At 42.1% G+C, this 25,616-nt stretch overlaps 1 protein-coding gene across 8 annotated transcripts in view; it reads right to left on the reverse strand.

The window, feature by feature from the left end:
• LOC110501754 (nck-associated protein 1) overlaps window positions 1-25,616 on the reverse strand; it is a 67,792-nt gene continuing 42,176 nt past the window's right edge. For 7 of the 8 annotated variants that reach the window (XM_036959118.1, XM_036959120.1, XM_036959117.1 and 4 more), the window contains 13 exons: window positions 24,472-24,611; window positions 23,530-23,661; window positions 20,859-21,077; window positions 14,629-14,759; window positions 14,185-14,282; window positions 8,093-8,186; window positions 7,738-7,820; window positions 6,158-6,238; window positions 5,853-5,946; window positions 3,054-3,170; window positions 2,652-2,761; window positions 1,404-1,493; window positions 51-275 (listed from right to left, as the gene is read on the reverse strand). In XM_036959118.1, the coding sequence (XP_036815013.1) occupies window positions 159-275; window positions 1,404-1,493; window positions 2,652-2,761; window positions 3,054-3,170; window positions 5,853-5,946; window positions 6,158-6,238; window positions 7,738-7,820; window positions 8,093-8,186; window positions 14,185-14,282; window positions 14,629-14,759; window positions 20,859-21,077; window positions 23,530-23,661; window positions 24,472-24,611 (1,506 nt within the window). In that variant the 3' untranslated portion in view covers window positions 51-158. The other variant, XM_036959114.1, reaches the window with a different exon arrangement.

Consider the following 25,616-nt stretch of genomic DNA (forward strand, 5'->3'; position numbering starts at 1 on the left):
CTCCTCTCTAGCCTCTCCTCCTCCTCCTCTCTAGCCTCTCCTCCTCCTCCTCCTCTCTAGTCTCTCCTCCTCCTCCTCTCTAGCCTCTCCTCTTCCTCCTCCTCTCTAGCCTCTCCACCTCCTCCTCTCTATCTTCTTTTCACCTCCTCTCAGGGCTCTCAGGTGGAGGAAGGCACACTCTGCTTGTAGACGGCGTGGTATGCGTTACGGAGCAGCACATAGGGGAAGCAAGACTCCAGAAGGTCCATGGTCAGGAATGGGGACTCCTGCACAATCTGGTAGAGAAAACACATGGATGGATAAGGATACAACCCAAAATAAACACTGTGTGAACAAAGTTACACATAGGTTGCATCCCAAATGGCACCCTATTCCCTATATAAGTGCACAACTTTTGACCAGGGCCCACATACGGCTCTGGTCAAAAGTAGTGTGCTATATAGGGAATAGGGTGCCATTTGGGATGCAGATTAAGTTTAATCACACTTTTGTGATCTTGCCTTGTTCTCTATGTTATCGGGGCAGAGTAGCCCCATGGATTAGGCAGAAGGGTGTGTGTGTGTGTGAGTGTGTGTGTTCTATCCTATGCCAGGTCCAATGCAGGATAAAGACTGTGGCTGATTCTTCCTTCTTTCCATTACAGTTGTCTTTCTATTCAACAACCTCCCTCCTGTAGATTATTCTTCAAAGGAAAGCAAATCTCCAGACCAATGAGTAAGCATCTCTGATCAAAAGACCATACATGTGTATGCATGACTGCATATGTAATTTTCAATACAGTCAGAAAGAAAATAGTGCTCTGTTCATTTTCCAAAGAAAATAATGCTCGGCTCATTTTCCAGTAGAAAGAGGTTATGCGATTCTCTTCCTTTTCCTTCTACTTTGTGCTGGCCAATGCTAGTGAAAATGTTGACCTTGGAACCAACTGGTATATTACATGTGTTAGTTAGATGATGGCTAGATGATAATTAGATGATGTGACAATGTGTTAGATGATGGCTAGCTTAGTCATAATGCATGTCAAGTTCAAAGTTCAAGTGCTACAGTATACAGTAAAACGCCAATCTACTTGGACTATTGTAATCCTTATTTATAGTAAGCCTAACTTTATAAAACTGCAACTCTTAGTCATTCGGTTTGATATAGTGTCATAAATTTTTAGTATAGGACTCTCTCCTAAATTAATTTTCCAGGTCTCCTTTGGGAAACATTTCTTCTGACCTAAATGGGACTTCCTGGTTAAATAAAGGGTTAAAATATAACATTAATCTGCATCCCAAATGGCACCCTATTCCCTATATACTGCACTACTTTTGACCATGGCCTATAGGGCCCTATATAGTAGTGCACTATATAGGGAATAGGATGCCATTTGGGACTCATGCATACAGTATGTGACTCACCATATCCAGGAGCAAGTAGACAGATTCTCTGTTCCTTGTTGTGGTTTTGTCAGTCTCCTGGCCGATCTTCAGCAAACTGGAGGAGGCAAGCTGCACGGGAGAGAGAACAGTTTCAATCAGTTTCAACTGACTGTGTAGAAGAATGGTAAAGAACTAGAAGCTTAAAGAACAACTTCAAAATGGGGCGGCATATAGCTTAGCGGTTAAGAGTGTTGTGCCAGTAATCAAAATGTTGATGTTCCCTTGAGCAATGCACTTAACCCTAAATGCTCCTGTAAGTTACTCTGGATAAGATTGTCTTCTAAATGACTCAAATGTCAAATGTAAACTTTAACACTGAAAGAAGCATGGTGTCTTTTCACAATGTTTCTCCAAGTCACCAAGCTGCACCGGCGAAAACAACTCTCACACCGAGGGCCGGTTTCCCAGACACAGATAACAACTCTCACACCGAGGGCCGGTTTCCCAGACACAGAAAACAACTCTCACACCGAGGGCCGGTTTCCCAGACACAGATAACAACTCTCACACCGAGGGCCGGTTTCCCAGACACAGATAACAACTCTCACACCGAGGGCCGGTTTCCCAGACACAGGTACATCCTATTTCTGAACTAAACAGCAATTCAAACTTTTAGTCCTGCAATATTTATCTGTGTCTGGGGAAACCGGTCCTAAATGTATAGAAGCACTCGTGTCTCTTCTATCACTTTCACAATGTTACTAGACATTTAAAGCACAATGTTACCAGACATTTCAAGCACAATGTTACCAGATATTTAAAGCACAATGTTACCAGACATTTAAAGCACAATGTTACCAGACATTTAAAGCACAATGTTACTAGACATTTAAAGCACAATGTTACCAGACATTTAAAGTCTACCACTCTAACCTTGCCTCTTGGATTTGAACTAAACACTGCAGGGTTTCAAAGAGGATGGGGCTTGGGATGCATCTCACATGGTATCAGACTGGAGACAGCATTACATATTTTAACACGCTGTGTGAAATAAATTCTTACACGACCTTGGCTCTGTCCCAAATAGCACCCTATTCACGGGTCAAAAGAAGTGCACTATATAGGGAAGTGTGCCATTTAGCATACACTCGCTAGCATTTTGAAAAACCCACCAGAGATATTAAATAGGAAACAGATGAAAGGAGAGAGCTGCTTATAATAAATAATAAGAAAGGGTGGAGAGAAATGTGTGGTATAAACTAAACGGACTACCACTATAAAACGTACTGCGAGGAACTCTTTGAGGCGGTCCTCGATGCTGCCCTTGTGGATGGTGAATAAAGCTGCAGCGATCTGGTTTATGGCTTTAGCCAGACAGTGGATGTTGTTGCAGTGACCTGTGAAAGGATGACAGACAAGTAGATATTAGTGTATCGACTATGTCGTTAAACACTGCGGGTAAAACTATCTACTATATCTTTCTACAATGTTAACTTGAGACTAAACCACATCAATCCATATACATGGAACAACAACTGAACATAAAATGTCCTTAAGACATCTTATTACTTACTGTATGTCACAGCACTTTTAACAAAGGACTATTATGAAGGAACCATAACAAGTATAACAACAAATAGACTTAAAATGTACATAGAACATTTACTTCATGTATCTAAAAACAGGTACCTTCAATAGCAGGGCTATACTGGGACATGACGTTGCTTGCCAAGGTGGGCATAGAGACCGCCACAAACACCATCAGCAGGCACGCTATCTTGTACTCCTCCTCAGGACTGATGTTCTCTGTTACCAAAGAAAGGAAATGTCTGTTAACAAACCATCACCATGACAGCTTAACAGCACGACTTTATCTTGGCATCATGACATAGAGAAAAATATATATAAAAAAATAGCAGTTTGGGGGAAATCGGGGAGATCCAATTTGGATATTATCTGAACACGAAGACCCTCTAGCCAAGACAAACTGCAATAAGGCTCTGTAATTAGCTGTAATTTATATTAACAGGACAACACTGGGAGATGATTCAACTATGTGGACCCAGCACGGGGTAGGAGTGCCTCCCAAATGGCATCCTATTCTCTATATTGCACTACTTTTGACCAGACCCTTATGGGTCTCCCTAAGGCCCTGGTCAAAAGTAGTGCACTACCATTTGCATCCTAGGGGATGAAGTTGAGGGTTGATAACTATTTTGATATTAAACAGAGGTTTGTATAAGAACAGCAGGGGCATAATAGAAATGTCTTCGCTGGCCAAACGGCCTGCAGGGCTCTTAATGGCTCTGACAGAGTTAAAGCAATGTTATTGAGTATTTTCCTTAGAGCAACAGAGAGAGGCTGGGAACTTGAGGAGAGCCAGTGGTTTCGTCCCAAATGGCACCCTATTCCCTATATAGTGCACTACTTTTGACCAGACACCTATACAGGGGACAGGGTGCCATTTGGGATGCAAACAGAGGAATCTCTGGGAATAGGGTAACATTTGGGACATAGAGTGCATTCGGAAAGTATTAAGACCCCTTGACTTTTTCCACATTTTGTTAAATTACAGCCTATTTCTAAAATCGATTAAATAGTTATTTTCCCCTTTTTGACCGTTTACTTTGTACTTTGTTGAAGCACCTTTGGCAGCTATTAAAGCCTCACATCTTCTTGGGTATGACGCTAAAGACTTGGCACACCTGTATTTGGAGAGTTTCTCCCATTCTTCTCTGCTGATCCTCTCAAGCTCTGTCAGGTTGGATCGGGAGCGTCGCTGCACAGCTATTTTCAGGTCACTCCAGAGATGTTTGATCGGGTTCAATTCCAGGCTCTGGCTGGGCCACTCAAGGACATTCAGAGACTTGTCCCGAAGCCACTCCTGCATTGTCTTGGCTATGTGCTTAGGGTCATTGTGCTGTTGGAAGGTGAACCTTCACCCCAGTTTGAGGGCCTGAGTTCTCTGGAGCAGGTTTTCATCAACGATCTCTCTGTACTTTGCTCCGTTCATCTTTCCCTCGATCATGAGTCGTTTCCCAGTCCCTGCCACTGAAAAACATCCCCACAGCATGATGCTGCCCCCACCCTGCTTCTCCAGATGTGACACTTGGCATTCAGGCCAAAGAGCTCAATCTTGGATTCATCAGACCAGAGAATCTTGTTTCTCATGGCCTGAGAGTCCTTTAAGTGCCTTTTGACAAACTCAAAGCGGGCTGTCAAGTGCCTTTTACTGAGGAGTGGCTTACGTCTGGCCATTCTACCATAAAGGCCTGATTGGTGGAATGCTGCAGCAATGGTTGTCCTTCTGGAAGGTTCTCCCATCTCCACATAGGAACTCTGGAGCTCTGTCAGAGTCACCATTGGGTTCTTGGTCACGTCCCTGACAAAGGCCCTTCTCCCCCGATTGGTCAGTTTGGCCCGGGCGGCCAGCTCTAGGAAGAGTCGTGGTGGTTCCAAACTTCTTCCATTTAAGATTGATGGAGGCTACTGTGTTCTTGGGGACCTTCAGTGCTTATGATATTTTTTGGTACCCTTCCCCAGATCTGTGCCTCCACTCAATCCTGTCTCGGAGCTCTACGGACAATTCCTTCTACCTCATGGCTTGGTTTTTACTCTGACATGCACTGTCAACTGTGGGACCTTATATAGACAGGTGTGTGCCTTTCCAAATCATGTCCAATCAATTTAATTTACCACAGGTGGACTCCAAGTTGTTGATATATAATTTTGCAAACATTTCAAAAAACCTGTCATTATGGGGTATTGTGTGTAGATTGATGAGGATTTTTAAAAATTTAATACATTTTAGAATAAGGCTGTAACGTAACAAAATGTGGAAAAAGTGAAGGGACGCACATATGGAATGGACAGCACTTTGTGGATATGGCTGCAGGCTACATGACTTGACAAACTAATACCAGTGTGTATAAGCATCAACATGTCCTGTTAAGTAACACGTCCCTCAGGGGTGCTGGGGTGTTAAAACATTACCTGAACAAAGCATGGCATATCTGTTGCGATTATGAAAAATTTACAGGACATGTATTTCATTTTAATTTATGAAAACATTAGTTTGATACATGACCTCAGTGGGGAATGTAGTTCTAATGCTTGTCCAACTCTCGCTCTCTTTGCCATTATTAACAGATTTACTTTCAAACTCTGAGATTTCAACAGCGAATCAGTCATCCCTATACACAGTGTTTGCACATGTAACTCAGGTTATGATGCATATGATAGCCATCGTCATTTCAGCTCAACAGCTAAACATATCCATTAATTCAAAATGTAAATTGTAAATGGCCGATTGACTAAATCCAAGATGTGCAGCAAACTAGTTCACATGTGTTCTTGTTACAGTTAGTCATTATTCAACAATAATTTCATGGAATACACAATCATAGAGACCTCAATGGTGCGTACAGAGAAATGGACCTCCATGTATCAGCTGTGTGATGAAGCAGTGTATGGAGTGTCCTATCTTACCTGACTTCTGGGAGGAGAGGGCCACCACTAAGGCAGGGTCTATCTCACAGGGCAGGCCTGCTGCAGAGGACAGCTCATACACATTCATGGCCACCTGATGATCAACATACAGGACATCAGAGAGTCAGTCAGCTTCAAACACAACAGCCATTTATATATCATATTAATAATATGAATAATATATGCCACTTAGCAGATGCTTTAATCGAAAGCAATTTACAGTACAGTGTATGTGATCCTTATGCGAACTGAACCCACAACTTTGACCTCATGAAGCATCAATTAAAGGTCCTACTGTGTCTCACCTTCATGTCGGTCTCTCTGGGAATGTGATCCTTGAAGTCCTCCACTGAGCTCACCAGGAATGGGATGTGGCACGACAACACCTGTTGACAAGAAGAAGATAATGTGTTACCTCAATACTAAGCCAGAAATAGTTGATTTAACCAACTTCAGCACAGGGGCGGCAGGATAGCCTAGTGGTTAGAGCGTAACCGGAAGACTAGTAACCGGAAGGTTGCAAGTTCAAATCCCCGAGCTGACAAGGTACAAATCTGTCGTTCTGCCCCTGAACAGGCAGTTAACCCACTAGTCCGTCATTGTAAATAAGAATTTGTTCATAACTGACTTGCCTAGTTAAATAAAGGTAAAATAAAAATAAATAAGCATATGATATGAGAAATCAAGATAATTGTGTACTCAATTGTGTCAATATATGATGCCAATCAATTTAGAAACGAAGCATTTGTGTTTAGTGAGTCTGCCAGATCAGAGGCAGTAGGGATGACCAAGGACATTCTCTTGATAACTGCATGAATTAGACAATTTTCCTATCCTGTTAAGCATAAAAAATGTAACGAGTACTATTGGGTGTCAGGTAAAATGTAAGGAGCAAAAAGTACATGATTTTCTTTATGAATGTAGTAAATGAATGTAGTGGAGTAAAAGTAAAAGTTGTCAAAAATATAAAAAGTAAAGTACAGATACAAAAAAACTACTTAAGTAGTACTTAAAAGTATTTAAGTACTTTACAGTGGAGTAAAAGTAAAAGTTGTCAAAAATATAAAAAGTAAAGTACAGATACAAAAAAAACTACTTAAGTAGTACTTAAAAGTATTTAAGTACTTTACAGTGGAGTAAAAGTAAAAGTTGTCAAAAATATAAAAAGTACAGATACAAAAAAAACTACTTAAGTAGTACTTAAAAGTATTTAAGTACTTTACAGTGGAGTAAAAGTAAAAGTTGTCAAAAATATAAAAAGTACAGATACAAAAAAAACTACTTAAGTAGTACTTAAAATTATTTAAGTACTTTACAGTGGAGTAAAAGTAAAAGTTGTCAAAAATATAAAAAGTAAAGTACAGATACAAAAAAAACTACTTAAGTAGTACTTAAAAGTATTTAAGTACTTTACACCACTGCCCACGGGACACGTCTGAAGTCGGTACCGCCAATGTGCCAACTACTGTCTGTAGCTTCTGAACTGTTTGGACTACAAACTAATATGACTCAACATGGAAAGGGGAGATTCTCACAAACAAGATGGTGTTCCCCGTTTTGCTCTACGACCCCCACAAGTGTCACAGGACTCATCTGAAGGTAACCTTGTACTGGTAAAAATAAATTAATGGAAGTAGTTTGGTACCCCTACCAAAAATGGGGTTAAATATGGGTTAACATCTAAAAAAAATAATTTCTGAGCTTTTGAATATCTCCTAGATATAGGACAGACACTTTAAAACCTTATTTGTTATGATATCTTTTTTTACTCTCTGTTTTGCCATTCATGAATGTGTTTCTATGAGCTATAGCAGTATTATTATCAGTATAATATATCTTTTTTATATTGCTACAGGGGTCCTACAATTCAAAAGAGCCGACTTACATCTCGGAGTGCCTCCTGAGCCAGTGATCGGAATGAGAGGATAACACCGATGATGGTCATCCGTTTCAGAACACTGTCGACTGCTGTAACACCAAGACAAAAAACATGTGAGCCTCACAGACAACTGACATGTCTCTAGTCATTTTACTGGTATGCAAATAAGATTTAGATGTTATGTTACGTCACTTTTGCCCTTCAGCAGCCATAACCAAAGGTCCGTACGCATAACAGTTATATTTATGGGAGAATGTATCATGTATTTGTTGCTTATTTGGCCCTTGGCAGCACTGAGCCTAGTGTCTGTCTGGCACAGTAAGACTGACCAGGCCAGTAGAAATACAGACAGAGTACCCACATGAGAGCTTCTTGAACAGAGCAGCCATTTCTCCAGGCTTGTCAAAGCTGGTCCTCATCTGGGTCAAAACCTCAACGTTGTCCACCACCAGTTTCTGAAGAATGAGTTGAGGGAGACAGGGAGAGGAGTAGGAATGTGAGGGAAAGAGAGAGGGAAAGAGGAAGGAAGAGAAATAGGGAGATATATAGTATATATACAGTGCATTTGGAAAGTATTAAAACGTTCACTTTTTCCACAATTTGTTACAGCCTTATTCTAAAATTGATTAAAACTTCTTATGGCTTAGATCCCGTTAACAGGATCGATATGACAACAGCCAGTGAAAGTGCAGGGCACCACATTCAAAACAACAGAAATCTCATAATTCAAATTCCTCAAACATACAAGTATTTTACGCCATTTTAAAGATAAACTTGTTGTTAATCCCACCACAGTGTCCAATTTCAAAAAGGCTTTACTACGAAAGCACACCAAACTATTATGTTAGGTCAGTACCTAGTCACAGAAAAACAAAGCCATTTTTCCAGCCAAAGAGAGGAGTCACAAAAAGCAGAAATAGAGATAGGTTAGTGATTAATTTTTTGATGATCTTCATCAGATGACACTCATAGGACTTCATGTTTCACAATACATGTATGTTTTGTTCGATAAAGTTCATATTTATATCCAAAAATCTCAGTTTACATTGGCGTGTTACGTTCAGTAATGTTTTGCTTCCAAAACATCCGGTGATTTTACAGAGAGCCACATCAATTTACAGAAATACTCATCATAAATGTTGATGAAAATACAAGTGTTATGCATGGAACTTTAGATAAACTTCTCCTTAATGCAACCGCTGTGTCAGATTTAAAAAAAGCTTTATCCGAAAAAGCACACCATGCAATAATCTGAGTACAGTGCTCAGACAACAAAACAAGCCATACAGATATCCACCATGTTGTGGAGTCAACAGAAGTCAGAAATAGCATTCTAAATATTCACTTACCTTTAATGATCTTCATCAGAATGCACTCCCAGGAATCCCAGTTCTACAATAAATGTTTGATTTGTTCGATTAAGTCCATCATTTATGTCCAAATACCTCCTTTTTTTTCACGCGTTTAGTAAACAATCCAAACTCACGAGGCGCGGGCAAGTCCAGGCGGAAGTTCAGACGAAAAGTCATATTACAGTTCATAGAACTGTCAAACGAAGTATAGAATCAATCTTTAGGATGTTTTTATCATAAATCTTCAATAATGTTTCAACAGGAAAATTCCTTTGTCTGTAGAAATGCGATGGAACGCAGCTAACTCTCACGTGAGCGCGCGTGATCAGCTCATGCCACTCTGGCAGACCCCTGACCCCCCCAAGACAGGGATTTTTACTAGGTTGAGTGAGTTTAAATGTATTTGGCTTTATGTAAACTTCTAACTTCAAGATCTACGGTGTGCATGACACAAGTAATTTTTCCAACAATTGCTTACAGACAAATTATTTCACTTATAATTCACTGTATTACAATTCCAGTGGGTCAGACGTTTACATACACTAAATTGACTGTGACTTTAAACAGATCGGAAAATTCCAGAAAATGATGTCATGGCTTTAGAAGCTTCTGACAGGCTAATTGACATCATTTGAGTCAATTGGAGGTGTACCTGTGGATGTATTTCAAGGCCTACCTTCAAACTCAGTGCCTCTATGCTTGACATCATTGGAAAATCAAAAGAAATCAGCCAAGACCTCAGATTTTTATTTTTGTAGACCTCCACAAGTCTGGGTCATCCTTGGGAGCAATCTCCAAATGCAGGAAGGTACCATGTTCATCTGTACAAACAATAGTACGCAAGTATAAACACCATGGGACCACGCAGCCGTCATACCGCTCAGGAAGGAGACGCGCTCTGTCTCCTAGAGATGAACGTACTTTGGTGCAAAAAGTGAAAATCAATCCCAGAACAGCACAGTAAAACAACCTTATGAAGGTGCTGGAGGAAGCAGGTACCAAAGTATCTATATCCACATTAAAACAAGTCCTATATCGACATGACCTGAAAGGCTGCTCAGCAAGAAAGAAGCCACTGCTCCAAAACCACCATATAAAAGCCAGACTACAGTTTGCAACTGCACATGGGGACAAAGATCTGAAGAAATGTCCTCTGGTCTGATGAAACAAAATAAAACTGTTTGGCCATAATGACCATCGTTATGTTTGGAGGAAAAAGGGGGAGGCTTGCAAGCCGAAGAACACCATGCAGGGAATTGAGTGCCATTTGGGACACAATCAAAAACAATTAGAGGCGTAGAATTGTCTGTGATGGGTGTCTTGGAGCAACGAGCCAAAGGATTGTTTTTGAAATGTTGAGACAGTCATGTGTGCCGCTTGCAATGCCTCACGTCATCCACTCCTTCAGTTTACTTTGAGATGATTCGCCAAAAAAGTAACTTGATGACCACGACTCGGTGTGCACAGACTGAATAAAACCAATGCTTAATTCCTACATCTGATTGTGAATCAGATACCAAAACAATTTTATTTGTGGATGGAAACGTTTGCATGTTAGAGAATCATAAATCTATACCAGAGCTACGTTAACACACCAATGTGTGCTCTAGGGACTAAACAAACCACCAATTATATTACAATCCAAAGACCGGTTTGAAAAAACATGCATGATATTTTGTCAGTCTGCTGCGCTAAAATAATTTAACATTGATAATCATTCTTTAGATAAATGACATTCCAACAACAACTCTTCTAAAACAGTTTTGCAACACTAACAAAGACATTAGTGTCATGTAATGCACACTACCGTTCAAAGGTTTGTGGTCACTTAGAAATGTCCGTGTTTTTGAAAGAAAAAAAATTGCTTTTGTCCATTAAAATAACATGAACTTGATCAGAAATACGGTGTCGACATTGTTAATGTTGTAAATGACTATCGTAGCTGGAAACGGATGATTTTTAATGGAATATCTACATAGGCGTTCAGAGGCCCATTATCAGCAACCATCACTCCTGTGTTCCAATGGCATGTTGTATTAACTTATCCAAGTTTATAATTTTCTGTGAAGGGAGTAGTACACAGCGCTGTACGAGATCTTCAGTTTCTTAACAATATCTCGCATGGAATAGCCTTCATTTCTCAGAACAAGAATAGACTGATGAGTTTCAGAAGAAAGTTATTTGTTTCTGGCCATTTTGAGCCTGTAATCGAACCCACAAATACATATGCTCCAGTTCCTCAACTAGTCTAAAGAAGGCCAGTTTTATTGATTCTTTAAAATCAGCACAACAGTTTTCAGCTGTGCTAACATAATTGCAAATGATCAATTAGCCTTTTAAAACGATTGGATTAGCTAACACAACATGCCATTGGAACACAGGAGTGATGGTTGCTCATAATGGGCCTCTGTACGCCTATGTAGATATTCCATAAAAAAAAGTTTCCAGCTACAATAATCTAAGTCTACATGTATTTCTGATGAATTTCATGTTATTTTAATGGACAAAAAATGTGCTTTTCTTTCAAAAACAAGGACATTTCTAAGTGACCACAAACTTTTGAACGGCAGTATATATCTATAAGGAATGATTTTGTGCCTAACCATAGTACCTTTTCATTCCAGTTACACTAAATCGAATCAAAGAGATTTTGCAGCTCTAAAGTGCAACACGAACCAAATAACAAGCCACGGAACGCAGAGGTCTACGTATGTACAGTACGTCTATTAGAAGTGACTTTGGTTCTGATGTAGGTTTATCAACAGGCTGGCTAGCTGCTTTCCTAACACTTACCATGAACCCATTTTGTCCCAGTCTAATATACAGAACAAAAATATAAACACAACATGTAAAGTGTTGGTCCCATGTTTAATGAGCTGAAATAAAAGATCTCAGAAATGTTCCATACGCATAAAAAAAATATTTCTCAAAAAATGTGGTGCCCAAATTTGTTTACATCCCTGTTAGTGAGCATTTCTCCTTTGCAAAGATAATCCATTCGCCTGACAGGTGTTGCTAATTAAGCAGCATGATCATTACACAGGTGCACCTTGTGCTGGGGACAAAAGGCCACTAAAATGTGCAGTTTTGTCACGAAACACAATGCCACAGATGTGTCTAGTTTTGAGGGAGTGTGTAATTGGCATGCTGACTTCAGGAATGTCCACCAGAGCTGTTTCCAGATAATTTAATGTTCATCTCTCTACCATAAGCCGCCTCCAAAATTTTAAAGAATTTGGCAGTACATTTAACCGGTCTCACAAGCACAGACCACGTGTAACAATGCCAGCCCAGGACCTCCACATCCGGCTTCTTCACCTGCGGGATCGTCTGAGACCAGCCACCCAGACAGCTGATGAAACTGTGGGTTTGCACAATTGAAGAATCTCTGCACAAACTGTCAGAAACCATCTCATGGAAGCTCATCTGCGTGCTCGTTGTCCTCACCAGGGTCTTGACCTGACTGCAGATCGGCGCTGTAAACGACTTCAGTGGGAAAATGCTCACCTTCGATGGCCACTGGCACGCTGGAGAAGTGTGATCTTCACGAAAGAAACCCGGTTTCAACTTTACTGGGCAGATGGCAGACAGTGTGTATGATGTCGTGGCGGCAAGTGGTTTACTGGATGCTATGGTTTACTGGATGCTAATAACTGGAGGTTATTTTATGGGCAGACATAAGCTATGGACAACAAACACAATTGTATTTTAACAATGGCAATTTGAATGCACAAGGGATACCGTGACGTGATCCTGAGGCCCATTGTAGTGCCATTCATCCGCCATCACCTCAAGTTTCCGCATTATAATGCACGGCCCCATGTCGCAAGGATCTGTACACAACTCCTGGAAGCTGAAAATGGCCCCGTTCTTCCATGGCCTGCATACTCACCAGACATGTCACCAATTGAGCATGTTTGGGATGCTCTGGATTGCTGTGTACGATAGCGTGTTTCAGTTCCCGCCAATATCCAGCAAATGGTAGCCACTCCAGATACTGACTGGTTTTCTGATCCATGCCTCTACCTTTTTTTTTAACACATCTGTGACCAACCACCACCAAGTCATGTGAAATTCATAGATTCATGGATTTATTTCAATTGACTGATATACTTATATGAACTGTAACTCAGTAAAATCTTTGAAATTGTTGCATATTGAGTTAATATTTTTGTTCAGTGTAAGAACTAATCAAAAAGATTTTGCTGACCATACAGAATTCCGTGGTCCTCTTTTTTTAAACAGAATTCTTATTAGTTACCCAAAATTCAGTGAGGGTAGGGAACCTGATCCATCGACAGTCAGTCAGCAGTAAGAGGTTAGCAGAAACCCCCACTGCCTCTGCTCTTCTCTGGGAAACACCTCATTAACGAATAATGAAGAAACAAACAAATTTGCTCCGCTGTGGGTCTGGTTCTGTTTCCAGGGGGAAAAAAACTCTGCTTCTGGAAAGAGCCTCTAACCTCTATTGGCTCATACAAGGCAGTATCTCAAATGGCACCCTACTCCCTATATAGTGCACTACTTTTGACCAGATCCCATAGGAGACCGCCATAGGGCCTAGGTCAAAAGTAGTACAATATATAGAGCAGGGGTGTCAAACATACAGGTCCAAACCAGCCCGGTTTGAGTAAAAAATAAATAATAATAAAACAAATTGATATACTTTAAAATTAGTATAACCAAATCAAAACTATGTAGAAATGATAATGGACCTACATTCATACAATTTACTGACTGTCCAGCACACTGGCAATGAAATATTTAAAACATTCAGTGCAGCCCTCCGGACTTCATTGAAGACCGATTGCAGCCCGCGGCCAAATGAGTTTGACACCACTGATATAGGGCACAGGGTCTCCTTTTGGAGCACACTAGGAATTAGAGAAGCGAGAAACCAGGGTCGCGTTCATTAGGGACCAAACGGAACAATGTGGTCCTAAACTGGCATGGGACTATTTGGACCAATAAAAAAATATATGTATATTTTTTTTGTTGCTATGGCCCAGTGCCCTAATGAACATGACCCAGCCTGCCCTGAGTTAACCCTGGATTACCTCTGGTCCTCAACCTGTAACCTCTGACCTCCATGACCCCTCACCTTGAGCTCGGCCACCTGGGAGGAGATATGCCACATGAGACTCTCACTGAGGAACTTCATCCCATAGGGCCCCAGCAGCTCTGACAGGGACCGCATTTCTGAGAAGAGGAGAAGAAGATGACTTTATTGTCCAATAAATGTCCAACGGAAATTTGCCGTTCTGTTTTAAACCAACACAAGATGTCTTCTTCTGTATACATCATCTGTATACTTAAGGTGCTTCATCGTCCACAAATGTCGAACATACATGCTTTTTTTGTTTTATCCCAATCCTTCCGACATAAGACGGTAATGTTTTGTCAGTGATTCCTTGTGTCATCCAACACTGCTATTGCTATAAAAAAGCCATGTTTAAATATGCTAGATAGTAAATCATCAGACTCACTCTCAGTAACATGAATGTCTATTGGTGTCTAAAAGGACAATATAACTAATGAAGCTTACCTGAGATATCAGAATATTCCTCTGCATTGAAGGTGAGCTCGTTCTCCGTAGGCAGGTTGACAAAAGCCTTCATGGCTGGGAAGTAAGCAATGTGTCCGTTACTTACTTGGCGCAGTAAGGTCTCCAGATACCTGAAGTACAGAGAGAATGTATGGTCTGCGTCATTGAATGGAAGGCATGATCAAGGCTGGGATTCCAATCAATTTCTCAGATGTTCACAGAGATCACGTTCACTGCCTTCCTGAAGACAAAGAATGTATACGAAATGCTTCAGTCTGGTTTTAGACCCCATCATAGCACTGAAACTGCACTTGTGAAGGTGGTAAATGACCTTTTAATGGCGTCAGACCAAGGCTCTGCATCTGTCCTCGTGCTCCTAGACCTTAGTGCTGCTTTTGATACCATCGATCACCACATTCTTTTGGAGAGATTGGAAACCCAAATTGGTCTACACGGACAAGTTCTGGCCTGGTTTAGATCTTATCTGTCGGAAAGATATCAGTTTGTCTCTGTGGATGGTTTGTCCTCTGACAAATCAACTGTACATTTCGGTGTTCCTCAAGGCTCCGTTTTAGGACCACTATTGTTTTCACTATATATTTTACCTATAGGGGATGTCATTCGGAAACATAATGTTAACTTTCACTGCTATGCGGAAGACACACATCTGTACATTTCGATGAAACATGGTGAAACTCCAAAATTGCCCTCCCTGGAAGCCTGTGTTTCAGACATAAGGAAGTGGATGGCAGCAAATGTTCTACTTTTAAACTCGGACAAAACAGAGATGCTAGTTCTAGGTCCCAAGAAACAAAGATATCTTCTGTTGAATCTGACAATTGTGGTACAGTCGTCTCTAAATAAAACTGTGAAGGACCTCTGCTGGACCCTGATCTCTCTTTGGACGAACATATCAAGACTGTTTAAAGGACAGCTTTTTTCCATCTAAGTTACATTGCAAAAATTATAAACTTGCTTTTGTCACTTCTAGGTTAGACTACTGCAATGCTCTATTTTCAGGCTACCTAGATAAAGCTATAAATGAACTTCAGTGCTAAATATGGCTGCTAGAATCTTGACTAGAACCAAAATATTTGATCATATTACTCCAGTGCAAGCCTCTCTACACTGTTGTCCTGTTAAGGCAAGAGCTGATTTCAATTAATCCTTATCCCAGTCTGCTGTTCCCACATGCTTCAAGAGGGCCACCGTTGTTCCTGTTCCCAAGAAAGCTAAGGTAACTGAGCTAAACGACTACCGCCCCGTAGCACTCACTTCCGTCATCATGAAATGCTTTGAGTGATTAGTCAAGGACCATATCACCTCCACCCTACCTGACACCCTAGACCCACTCCAATTTGATTAACCGACCCAAAAGGTCCACAGACGACGCAATCGCAACCACACTGCCCTAACCCATCTGGACAAGAGGAATACCTATGTGAGAATGCTGTTCATCGACTACAGCTCAGAATTTAACAACATAGTACCCTCCAAACCCGTTATTAAGCTTGAGACCCTGGGTCTCGACCCCGCCCTGTGCAAATGGGTACTGGACTTCCTGACGGGCCGCCCCCAGGTGGTGAGGGTAGGTAACAACATCTCCACCATGCTGATCCTGTACTCCCTGTTCACCCACGACTGCGTGGCCATTCACGCCTCCAACTCAATCATCAAGTTTGCAGACGACACTACAGTGGTAGGCTTGATTACCAACAACGACGAGACGGCCTACAGGGAGGAGGTGAGGGCCCTCAGAGGGTGTCATCAGGAAAATAACCTCACACTCAACGTCAACAAAACAAAAGAGATGATCGTGGACTTCAGGAAACAGCAGAGGGAGCACTCCCCTATCCACATCGACAGGACAGTAGTGGAGAGGGTATAAAGTTGTAAGTTCCTCGGCATACACATCACGGACAAACTGAATTGGTCCACCCACACAGACAGCGTTGTGAAGAAGGCGCAGGAGGCTGAAGAAATTCGGCTTGTCACCAAAAGCACTCAAACTTTTACAGATGCACAATCGAGAGCATCCTGTCGGGCTGTATCACCGCCTGGTACGGCAACTGCTCCGCCCACAACCGTAAGGCTCTCCAGAGGGTAGTGAGGTCTGCACCACGCATCACCGGGGGCAAACTACCTGCCCTCCAGGACACCTACACCACCCGATGTCACAGGAAGGCCATAAAGATCATCAAGGACAACAACCACCCGAGCCACTGCCTGTTCAACCCGCTATCATCCAGAAGGCGAGGTCAGTACAGGTGCATCAAAGCAGGGACCGAGAGACTGAAAAACCGCTTCTATCTCAAGGCCATCAGACTGTTAAACAGCCACCACTAACATTGAGTGGCTGCTGCCATACATGTAAAAAATGTATCACTAACCACTTTAAACAATGCCACTTAATATAATGTTTACATACCCTACATTACTCATCTCATATGTATATACTGTACTCGATACCATCTACTGCATCTTGCCTATGCCGTTCTGTACCATCACTCATTCATATGTCATTCATTTATATTTATGTACATATTCTTCATCCCTTTACACTTGTGTGTGTATAAGGTAGCTGTTGTGCAATTGTTAGGTTAGATTACTCGTTGGTTAATACTGCATAGTCGGAACTAGAAGCACAAGCATTTCACTATACTCGCATTAACATTTGCTAACCACGTGTATGTGACAAATAACATTTGATTTCAAGGTTTTACTGCTAACCTACAAAGCATTACATGGGCTTGCTCCTAAACATCTCTCCGATTTGGTCCTGCCGTACATACAGTGCCTTGCGAAAGTATTCGGCCCCCTTGAACTTTGCGACCTTTTGCCACATTTCAGGCTTCAAACATAAAGATATAAAACTGTATTTTTTTGTGAAGAATCGACAACAAGTGGGACACAATCATGAAGTGGAACGACATTTATTGGATATTTCAAACTTTTTTAACAAATCAAAAACTGAAAAATTGGGCGTGCAAAATTATTCAGCCCCCTTAAGTTAATACTTTGTAGCGCCACCTTTTGCTGCGATTACAGCTGTAAGTCGCTTGAGATATGTCTCTATCAGTTTTGCACATCGAGAGACTGAACTTTTTTCCCATTCCTCCTTGCAAAACAGCTCGAGCTCAGTGAGGTTGGATGGAGAACGTTTGTGAACAGCAGTTTTCAGTTCTTTCCACAGATTCTCGATTGGATTCAGGTCTGGACTTTGACTTGGCCATTCTAACACCTGGATATGTTTATTTTTGAACCATTCCATTGTAGATTTTGCTTTATGTTTTGGATCATTGTCTTGTTGGAAGACAAATCTCCGTCCCAGTCTCAGGTCTTTTGCAGACTCCATCAGGTTTTCTTCCAGAATGGTCCTGTATTTGGCACCATCCATCTTCCCATCAATTTTAACCATCTTCCCTGTCCCTGCTGAAGAAAAGCAGGCCCAAACCATGATGCTGCCACCACCATGTTTGACAGTGGGGATGGTGTGTTCAGCTGTGTTGCTTTTACGCCAAACATAACGTTTTGCATTGTTGCCAAAAAGTTACATTTTGGTTTCATCTGACCAGAGCACCTTCTTCCACATGTTTGGTGTGTCTCCCAGGTGGCTTGTGGCAAACTTTAAACAACACTTTTTATGGATATCTTTAAGAAATGGCTTTCTTCTTGCCACTCTTCCATAAAGGCCAGATTTGTGCAATATACGACTGATTGTTGTCCTATGGACAGAGTCTCCCACCTCAGCTGTAGATCTCTGCAGTTCATCCAGAGTGATCATGGGCCTCTTGGCTGCATCTCTGATCAGTCTTCTCCTTGTATGAGCTGAAAGTTTAAAGGGACGGCCAGGTCTTGGTAGATTTGCAGTGGTCTGATACTCCTTCCATTTCAATATTATCGCTTGCACAGTGCTCCTTGGGATGTTTAAAGCTTGGGAAATCTTTTTGTATCCAAATCCGGCTTTAAACTTCTTCACAACAGTATCTCGGACCTGCCTGGTGTGTTCCTTGTTCTTCATGATGCGCTCTGTGCTTTTAACGGACCTCTGAGACTATCACAGTGCAGGTGCATTTATACGGAGACTTGATTACACACAGGTGGATTGTATTTATCATCATTAGTCATTTAGGTCAACATTGGATCATTCAGAGATCCTCACTGAACTTCTGGAGAGAGTTTGCTGCACTGAAAGTAAAGGGTCTGAATAATTTTGCACGCCCAATTTTTCAGTTTTTGATTTGTTAAAAAAGTTTGAAATATCCAATAAATGTCGTTCCACTTCATGATTGTGTCCCACTTGTTGTTGATTCTTCACAAAAAAATACAGTTTTATATCTTTATGTTTGAAGCCTGAAATGTGGCAAAAGGTCGCAAAGTTCAAGGGGGCCGAATACTTTCGCAAGGCACTGTACCTACACGTTCGCTACGCTCAGAAGACACAGGCCTCCTTATTGTCCCTAGAATTTCTAAGCAAACAACTGGAGGCAAGGCTTTCTCCTATAGAGCTAAAATTTGTATGGAATGGTCTGCCTATCCATGTGAGAGACTCAGACTCGGTCTCAACCTTTAAGTCTGTATTGAAAACTCATCTCTTCAGTAGGTCCTATGATTGGGTGTATTCTGGCCCAGGAGTGTGAAGGTGAACGGAAAGGCACTGGAGCAACGAACCGCCCTTGCTGTCTCTGCCTGGCCGGTTCCCCTCTCTCCACTGGGATTCCCTGCCTCAAACCCTATTACAGGGGCAGAGTCACTGGCTTACTGGTGCTCTTTCATGCCATCCCTAGGAGGGGTGCGTCACTTGAGTGGGTTGAGTCACTGACGTGATCTTCCTGTCTGGGTTAGCGCCCCCCCCCCCCCCCCCCCCCTTGGGTTATGCCGTGGGGGAGATCTTCGTGGGCTATACTCATCCTTGTCTCAGGATGGTACGTTGATGGTTGGAGATATCCCTCAAGTGGTGTGGGAGCTTTGCTTTGGCAAAGTGGGTGGGGTTATATCCTGCCTGTTTGGCACTGTCTGGGGGTATCGTCACACAGGGCCACAGTGTCTCCTGACACCTCCTGTCTCAGCCACCAGTATTTATGCTGCAATAGTTTGTGTCGGGGGGCTAGGGTCAGTCTGTTATATTCTTGGAGTATATCTCCATTCTTATCCGGTGTCCTGTGTGAATTTAAGTATGCTATCTTTCTCTCTCTTTTTCTTTCTTTCTCTCTCTTGGAGGACCTGAGCCCTAGGACCATGCCTCAGGACTACCTGGCCTGATGACTCCTTGCTGTCCCCAGTCCACCTGGTCGTGTTGCTGCTCCAGTTTCAGCTGTTCCGCCTGCGGTTATGGAACCCTGACCTGTTCACCGGACGTACTACCTGTCCCAAACCTGCTGTTTTAAACTCTCTAGAGACAGCAGGAGCGGTAGAGATACTCTGAATGATCGGCTATGAAAAGCCAACTGACATTTAGTCCTGAGGTGCTGACCTGTTGAACCCTCTACAACCACTGTGATTATTATTATTTGACCCTGCTGGTCATCTATGAACATTTGAACATCTTGGCCATGTTCTGTTATAATCTCCACCCGGCACAGCCAGAAGAGGACTGGCCACCCCTCATAGCCTGGTTTCTTCCTAGGCTTTCCTAGCCACTGTACTTCTACACCTGCATTACTTGATGTTTCGGGGTTTAGGCTGGGTTTCTGTACAGCACTTTGTGACATCAGCTGATGTAAAAAGGGCTTCATAAATAAATTGGATTGATTGATGGTTCACCGAGGATGTTGGCTCAAGCAGAAATCCCCTTTCAAACTCAATCGCAGTGCACAGGACATTTATTTGCGTTTGTTTGAATCAAGGCCTAAATCTGTTATTCATAGACAGGCAGAAAGAGGACATTTGTATTGTTTTGTGAATGTATTGCTTGTGCCAGTTGGTGTAGAGGCTGGTGATGGTGGGTTTGGGTTAAGGGGGTTAAAGAGTGCAGGGGTTAAATAGTTTGGGAGTTAAGGGGGTTAAAGAGTTAAGGGGGTTTAGGGGTTAAATAGTTAAGGGGGGGGTCAAAGAGTTCAGGGGGTTAAAGAGTTTTGGTGGGGTGAGGAGTTATGGGGGGTAAGGAGTTATGGGGGGGGGGGGTAAGGAGTTATGGGGGGTAAGGAGTTAAGAGGGTAAGGAGTTAAGAGGGTAAGGAGTTAAGAGGGTAAGGAGTTAAGAGGGTTAAGGGGTTAGGGTTAAGGGCTCACCAGTTGGTGTAGAGGCTAGTGATGGTTGGTTCTCCGTGACTGTCCAGATGTTGTGTCTGCTGCAGCAGCACGTTGTTGAACACCCTGGTGATATCTATCTGAACATAGTTCTCTATGCTCTGGAGCACAGTCATGTAAGCCCTGACACTGGTCAGCAGCTCAGATGGTTTGGCTATCTCCTGGGTCGCCTGGTTATACATGGTCATCCCCACGATAGACCTAGAGAAGGAACAAAACAGGATCGGTCAATCAATCAATCAAAGGCATGATGAAGAATTCTTTATATTTCACTGACAGGGATGCAGAGAGGGAATTTATCATGTCCAGGAATTTGATATTTGACTGGCAGATCCAACAGTTAAGATTGGAATAATAGGGATCAATCAATCAAATGTACTTAAAGTCCTATTTACAACAGCAGATTATCCCTGTTACTGTTAGCTACATGGACTCCAGGGAGTTTGGGCGACTCTTCAACAACGTTCAACAATGGCTGTATTGTTTTCCCTAATGCCTAACCTTTCCGTATTTCTACGTAGATAACTTGGTGTGGAGTGGGCAGATCTGATCCAACATGGCAGGGTTAAAAAACTATGGCGCAACAAGTGGTAAAACGCTTTTTCACACCCTGACCGAGCATTAGGAACATTTTGTAAATAACTAGCCACTTTTCCCTTCTGTCTGAAGTGTGCTGGGAACTGGGAACCTAAGAGCAGTAAAACTTTTATCCTGCGCTGATCTGGAGGAGCAGGGCGGAGTGGTAAGTGGCGGTAATTGGGTATGTGTGTGAGCCCTCTCCTCTGTGGGAAGCCTGGACAGTGGAGGGGTTCACGGCACTGTGGAGAGGGGCCAGCCAACGCACCCACCACACACACACACACACACCAGCCAAAGCACCAACGTCACAACCCCAACCCCCACAGTGGAAAATACCTGTTACTCTCCAGCACAATGTTTATTTCATTGGACCGGTCAGGCCCCATTCTGGATGCATGTCAAAAATCACTCTGACCCCAAAAAACGTTTGTTTGTTGGACTAATAAATCACATATAACATCATAAACCCCGGAGAGGTTTTTTGTTCAACTCTGTCTAGGGATTATAATTAAAATGAACAAATGGATGACAATGTTCCTTGATTTATAACAACAAACTAAGCCTCCTTCCTTTTGCATGAGATAGTCAATGGATTGGTGTTTGGGGAGGAGAGACAGATTTCATAACTGACCAGCTAACGTTACAACACAGTGGTGTCATGATGTTGGCCTGGGGGTAGGTTTATGACAGTTATAAATACCTCTTCCCCCCCTTTTCCTCTCTCTACCCTACTGATGTTACATTTGAAAACCCCTTGGTTAACATAGAGATTCTGGGAACATCAGAAGGTGGGGGGAAATGAACTATATTCTGGTAATCCAACCAATTGAACATATGCAGTGGTACTTAATGAATATGATGTCAGTTCGGTTGTCATCTGAGACATTCTCATCAATGATAAGATGACAAACTCTACAGTGTAAAGTCTTCACATCAGAGTTATCGGATTCACAGGAATTGTTGTTCAATTTAAATGTTTGAATATGAAATTATTCGTGATGGGATGAAATGTGATTTTAGCTTCTAAAATGTGAGAATTGGGTTTTCATGAGTGAATTAGGCCCGACTCAGTGGCCCGCCCACGTAAAGATACATAGGTGGTAAACTATGAAACACACCCCTTGTCTCCCTCCACTATATAAGCCCTTGACGAAAATGTAACCTCCTGTTCCGAGGATGTGAGGACGATGGTCCGATGTCAGAATGGTTCAGATAATAACTACAGAACGAAGACAACATCAGCGTGAGCTTTGGTTGCGAATGGTATGAACTTTGAACTCTTATTCACTACAGAAGTGATACCTCCTAGCCGTTGAGTTAGCAACAGCAGCTGCAAACGAGGGTTAGGAAGGAACAGACAGAGTATCCCGTCTATCACACAATGGGTGGTAATTTAGAATGCATAAGATACTGTATTTACGATAGCACAGCTTCTCCCTGTGTCCCTCAGTCTTCCCGCTCTTTCACTCAAACCCAGCCCTTTTCTTTTGTGTAACCAGCTGTCATATCTGTTCCGCCCGCTAGGGACGTTTTCCTTTATGACGTCATTTGTAATCAAGGTATAATTCATTCTTTATATATGTAATTCTGTGTGATTAGTTAGGTATTTAGTAAATAAATAATGAAACCCAATTTTGTATTGCTGATTCAACTTGTTAGCCAGGGTTCGTGAAGATAACCAATAATTTACAACTTTCAGATGAGACTGAATTCAGGTGACGATTAATATTGACTGCTATTGATGTAAAATATGACTAGGTCTTTAAGAGTTTATTCGGAAGATAACAGCTCTATAAATATTATTTCGTGGTGCCCCGACTCTCTAGTTAACTACATTTACATGATTAGCTCAATCAGGTAATATTAATTACGGAGAAATTATTTTATAGAATAGCATGTCATATCACTTAATCCGGCATAGCCAAAGACACGACAGTGGGAAGCCATCAGACTATCTGCAGGAATTCACTCATAGCCTCCTGTGAGGATTGGTGTTTGGATTCCCTAAGTTTGTGTGTGTGTGTGTGTTCGTGCACATGTGCGTGTGTGTGTGCAAGCATGTGTGTGTACTCACTTGGTGAAGCGGATCTCCAGGTGTGAGGTGAGGTACTCCCTGGGAGTGAAGGTGTGTTCCCATATCACCATGTTGGGTACATAATTGATGGAGAAACACAGCTCGGATAGCGCTGTGTGAAGCTTATCCAGGCTAGGAACACAGACAGTTAGGCAGACATTAAAACCTAATTTCATTCAGATTAAAGGGGAAATCTGTGACAGAGCAGATGGATTAAGTTCCTCCAGCACCACAGTTAATGTTGTTTTTACACATCACTTTTTTAGCCCAGACCTGAATCTATATTATCCTAGCCCTGGTCATGGTCTGTTTCTATGCAGCTTACTGGAAGCTGAGAATTAGGAGTATAGTAGTAGAGTTAGGACCAAATTCAAGTGGAATACCCAGAGCAGGGAGGGCAAGTGATGGCAGTAAATCTTAGCATGGTATTTTTAACACACAGTGGAAGATGAGGTTGCAAAACCATGTCTGCATCCCAATTGGCATCCTATTCCCTATGTAGTGCATTACTTTTGACCGTTGTCCACAGGGCTCTGGTCAAAAGTAGTGCATTTTGTAGAGAATAGGGTGCCATTTGGGACACACACAGACCATGACTTACAAAACCATCCAATAACAGTGCGCTGTTGAAAATATCTGAAAGTGGATAGGTGGTCATGGAGAGGGGGGAGGGGAACAGGTAGCCTAGTGGTTAAGAGCGTTGGGCCAGTAACAAAAGGTCGCTGGTTCGAATACCCGAGCAGACTTGGTGAAAAATCTGTCGATGTGCCCTTGAGCAAGTCACTTAACCGTAATTGCTCCTGTAAGTCACGCTGGAAAAAAGTGACACAAATGTAAATGTCTCCATTGCATCTTTTCTTGATTCCTCAAAATCGAGCATAGACACATTGGGAAAGAGTCCCTAACCTTACTTAGAGACCCTACAGAGTGTACACTACTTACTTGGTGACCAGCAGCCTGTTCTTCCTCATGCTCTCTACTCCAGGCTTCTCTCTCTCAGGCTCGCCTTTCTTCCCCGTCTGCTTCTTTGACTTCTTGTTCACCGCCTGACTGATGGTTTTGGCACAATGTTTTGGCAGCAGCTGCAACAGGAGCACAGCAGGGACAGGAAACCCCCTTTAACACTCACAGACCAATAAGGAATGAAGTGACAAATTATGTTTCCAAGGCACTTAGTTGGGACGTGCACAATGTAGGCTATATGGTATTCTATTTACTAGGCTTGGGCGGTATACAAATTATTAAGTTTTTCAATAAATGTGAACATTTGTAGCTACTTAAGTTATTACCTGCAGTCAACTTGTGCAATACGTTAGGAGATAAAGCAGATTGCATTCTTCATTTTACCTGTCACATTATTTTAAATGATGAAGCTTACCATAGTTCCCTAGAACAGTTGATCCAGTCGGGTGTTTGTTAGTAAATAGCACAACAAGAGACAGCAGGAGCTGGTGAACCCATAGTGTTCTATATCTATCAGAGTCTCTGCTGTGCGGCGCACATGAGCTGATGAACTTATTACACTTAGATACAATTCACTACTAAATATTTGCCATCAGATATCTTAATGGCTTTCTGCCAGAAGTCAAAGAGATCTGGATGAGTTCTGTACAGATGCCATTTTTTCCCTGTGTTTCCTACTAGTGTTTTTTCCCTCCTCCTTCTCCCATCTGCGCCATGTACACACGCTGCTCGTCTTTCAGTAAAGCATGCATCACAACTTTCTCCATTTGCACAATTTCTCCCGTCCACTTTCACTTGTAAAATGTCCACACTCACTGAAAATGGGATTCAGTAACAACAGGCTATGCTTTTATAACTTTATGAGCTGGATTTGCCGGTCTTTGCAATTAGCTTATGTTTGGTTTCAAACGTTAGCATTTAGCTAATAGCTTCTATATGATTTTGCTATTAGTTCGTACTAATTCTGTTAGCATTCTGGTAATAGCGGCCCAATGGGCTTTTCTTGTGTTTTTAGCGCACCCTTGTGTGTTATCCGGTAATACAGTAAATCCCAGGATGCGAGAAGGATTGTATAGCAATATGAAAATCTGGATACCGCCCAAGCCTATTTACCTGTACATGAC

Source organism: Oncorhynchus mykiss, chromosome 22 (genome assembly GCF_013265735.2).
Source record: "Oncorhynchus mykiss isolate Arlee chromosome 22, USDA_OmykA_1.1, whole genome shotgun sequence".
NCBI lineage: Eukaryota > Metazoa > Chordata > Actinopteri > Salmoniformes > Salmonidae > Oncorhynchus > Oncorhynchus mykiss.